The sequence below is a fragment of the Chaetura pelagica genome, unplaced genomic scaffold, assembly GCF_000747805.2.
Source record: "Chaetura pelagica isolate M959 unplaced genomic scaffold, ChaPel_1.0 scaffold290, whole genome shotgun sequence".
NCBI lineage: Eukaryota > Metazoa > Chordata > Aves > Apodiformes > Apodidae > Chaetura > Chaetura pelagica.
This window is the reverse complement of record NW_009951792.1, coordinates 309,450-311,250: the sequence shown is the minus strand read 5'-3', so window position 1 is coordinate 311,250 and position 1,801 is coordinate 309,450. Positions and strand designations below refer to the sequence as shown.

The following is a 1,801-nucleotide window of genomic DNA, read 5'->3' as shown; positions in this document are numbered from 1 at the left end:
GTGTGGGCCACACCCCCCCCCCCAAACAAGGGTCACCCCCCCCAGCGTGGGGCACAGCTCCAAACGAGGGTCTCTCCCCCCCGCCCCTGCAGCCCCCCATGTCTCCCACCCCAGGCAGCACAACCCCACATGAGACCCCCGTGACTCCCCCCGTGTCCCTGTCCCTCGCAGTGTCCCCAGGGCAGCTCTGGAGCTTCACCCCCGGCTTCTCCGGCCTGATTTCATTTTAATTCATTATTATTATAAATAATAACTCTCCCCCCCCCCAGACATCGTGTTCCCACTCCCAGGCACGTTCCTCCCGGCCATCACAGGTCACTGCTCATGTCCTCAACTCTCCCCTGAGAGTGGGGGAGGAAGGAGTTCACACACACTCCCCCTTGTCCCCCCCTTGATTTAAAGGGACATTTTTTTCTTATTACAAAATATCTTTTACTGCCCAGAGGCCGCGGCGCTGCCCGGGGGGGGGGGGCTGGTCCTGCTGAGGTGCCACCAGGCTGGGGGACACGGGTTGTAGCACGGTGGCACCTGTGTCCCCGTGGCCCCCCAGGGAATCTGTCGGGGTAGGGGGCATTTGGAGCCCAAGGGATGCTCCAGGAGGAGGAGGATGGTGATGATGCTGCTGATGGCGGTGAGGAGGATGAGAACGAGGAGGAGGATGGTGGTGAGGAGGAGCTGGAGGAGGAGGATGAGGATGAAAACAAAGAGGAGGATGGTGGGTGGGAGTGATGAGGAGGAGGTGGAGATGGAGAAGGCCAAGGAGGAGGCGAAAGGAGCACCCTGAGGGCTCAGCAGGGCGCGGGGGCGCGGGGGCAGAGCAGGTGGCGGAAGGCCCTGCGGAAGTCACGGTTGAAGATGGTGTAGATGATGGGGTTGAGGGAGCTGTTGCAGTACCCAATCCAGAAGAAGACCTGGAAGACACTGTCGGGGACCTTGCAGTGATGGGGACAGAGGGCACCCAGGCTGTAGAGGAAGAAGAAGGGGAACCAACAGAGGATGAAGACACCGATGACCACGGCCAGGACCAAGGTGAACCTCTGCTCCCGCTTCACCTGGGTCTTCCTCCTCCGAGGGTTCAGCTCATGGGTCAACACTGCCCGCCCCAGCTTGGTGGCCAAAGTGTCCCTGGGGTGTCCTTCAGTGTCTCTGGAGTGGTTCCCGTTGTCCCTGGGGTGTCCCCTGATGTCCCTTCGGTGTCCCCCGGTGCATTCCCCAGCCTGTGGGCATGTCCCCACCATGGGGCTGGGGGATCCTGGGGGCTCCTCAGGGCTCAGCAGCGAGGTCCTGTCCACTGGCAGGCAGGTCCTGGGGGGTTCCCTGCTGGTGACATTTGGTGACATGTCTCCAGGTGGTTTGGTGACGTTGGGTGATGTGGCTTCAGGTGGTTTGGTGACGTTGGGTGACGTGTCTCCAGGTGGCCTGGTGCCTGCAGGGCGGGAGCGGTGCCGCCGTCTGGCGATGAAGTAGATGCGCAGGTAGACAAGGACCATGATGAGACACGGGGCGAAGAAGGAGCCGATGCTGGAGGAGAGGACGTACCAGGCCTCCTCGTTGAGCTTGCACTGCAGCCGCGTCCCCACCTCCTCCTCCTTCTTCTCCCCCCCCTTGTAGAGCAGGGGCGGCAGGGAGATGGCGGCGGCGATGGCCCAGACGGTGACGATGCCGCACTTGATGCGCCGCGGGGTCCTCTTGGCGTTGTACCCAACGGCGCTGACCGACCAGTAGCGGTCCAGGCTGATGGCGCAGAGGTGGACGATGGAGGAGGTGCAGAACAGGACGTCCAAAGCCAGGTAGATCTCAC

The 1,801-nt window shown here is 62.3% G+C and overlaps 1 protein-coding gene across 1 annotated transcript in view; it reads right to left on the bottom strand.

Annotated features, from left to right (window-relative positions):
- Window positions 1-788: 788 nt before the first annotated feature.
- LOC104393094 (alpha-2B adrenergic receptor-like) overlaps window positions 789-1,801 on the bottom strand; it is a 2,504-nt gene continuing 1,491 nt past the window's right edge. The window contains exon 2 of the mRNA XM_010002593.1: window positions 789-1,796. Coding sequence (XP_010000895.1) covers window positions 789-1,796 — 1,008 coding nt within the window. The remainder of the gene's footprint in view (window positions 1,797-1,801) is intronic.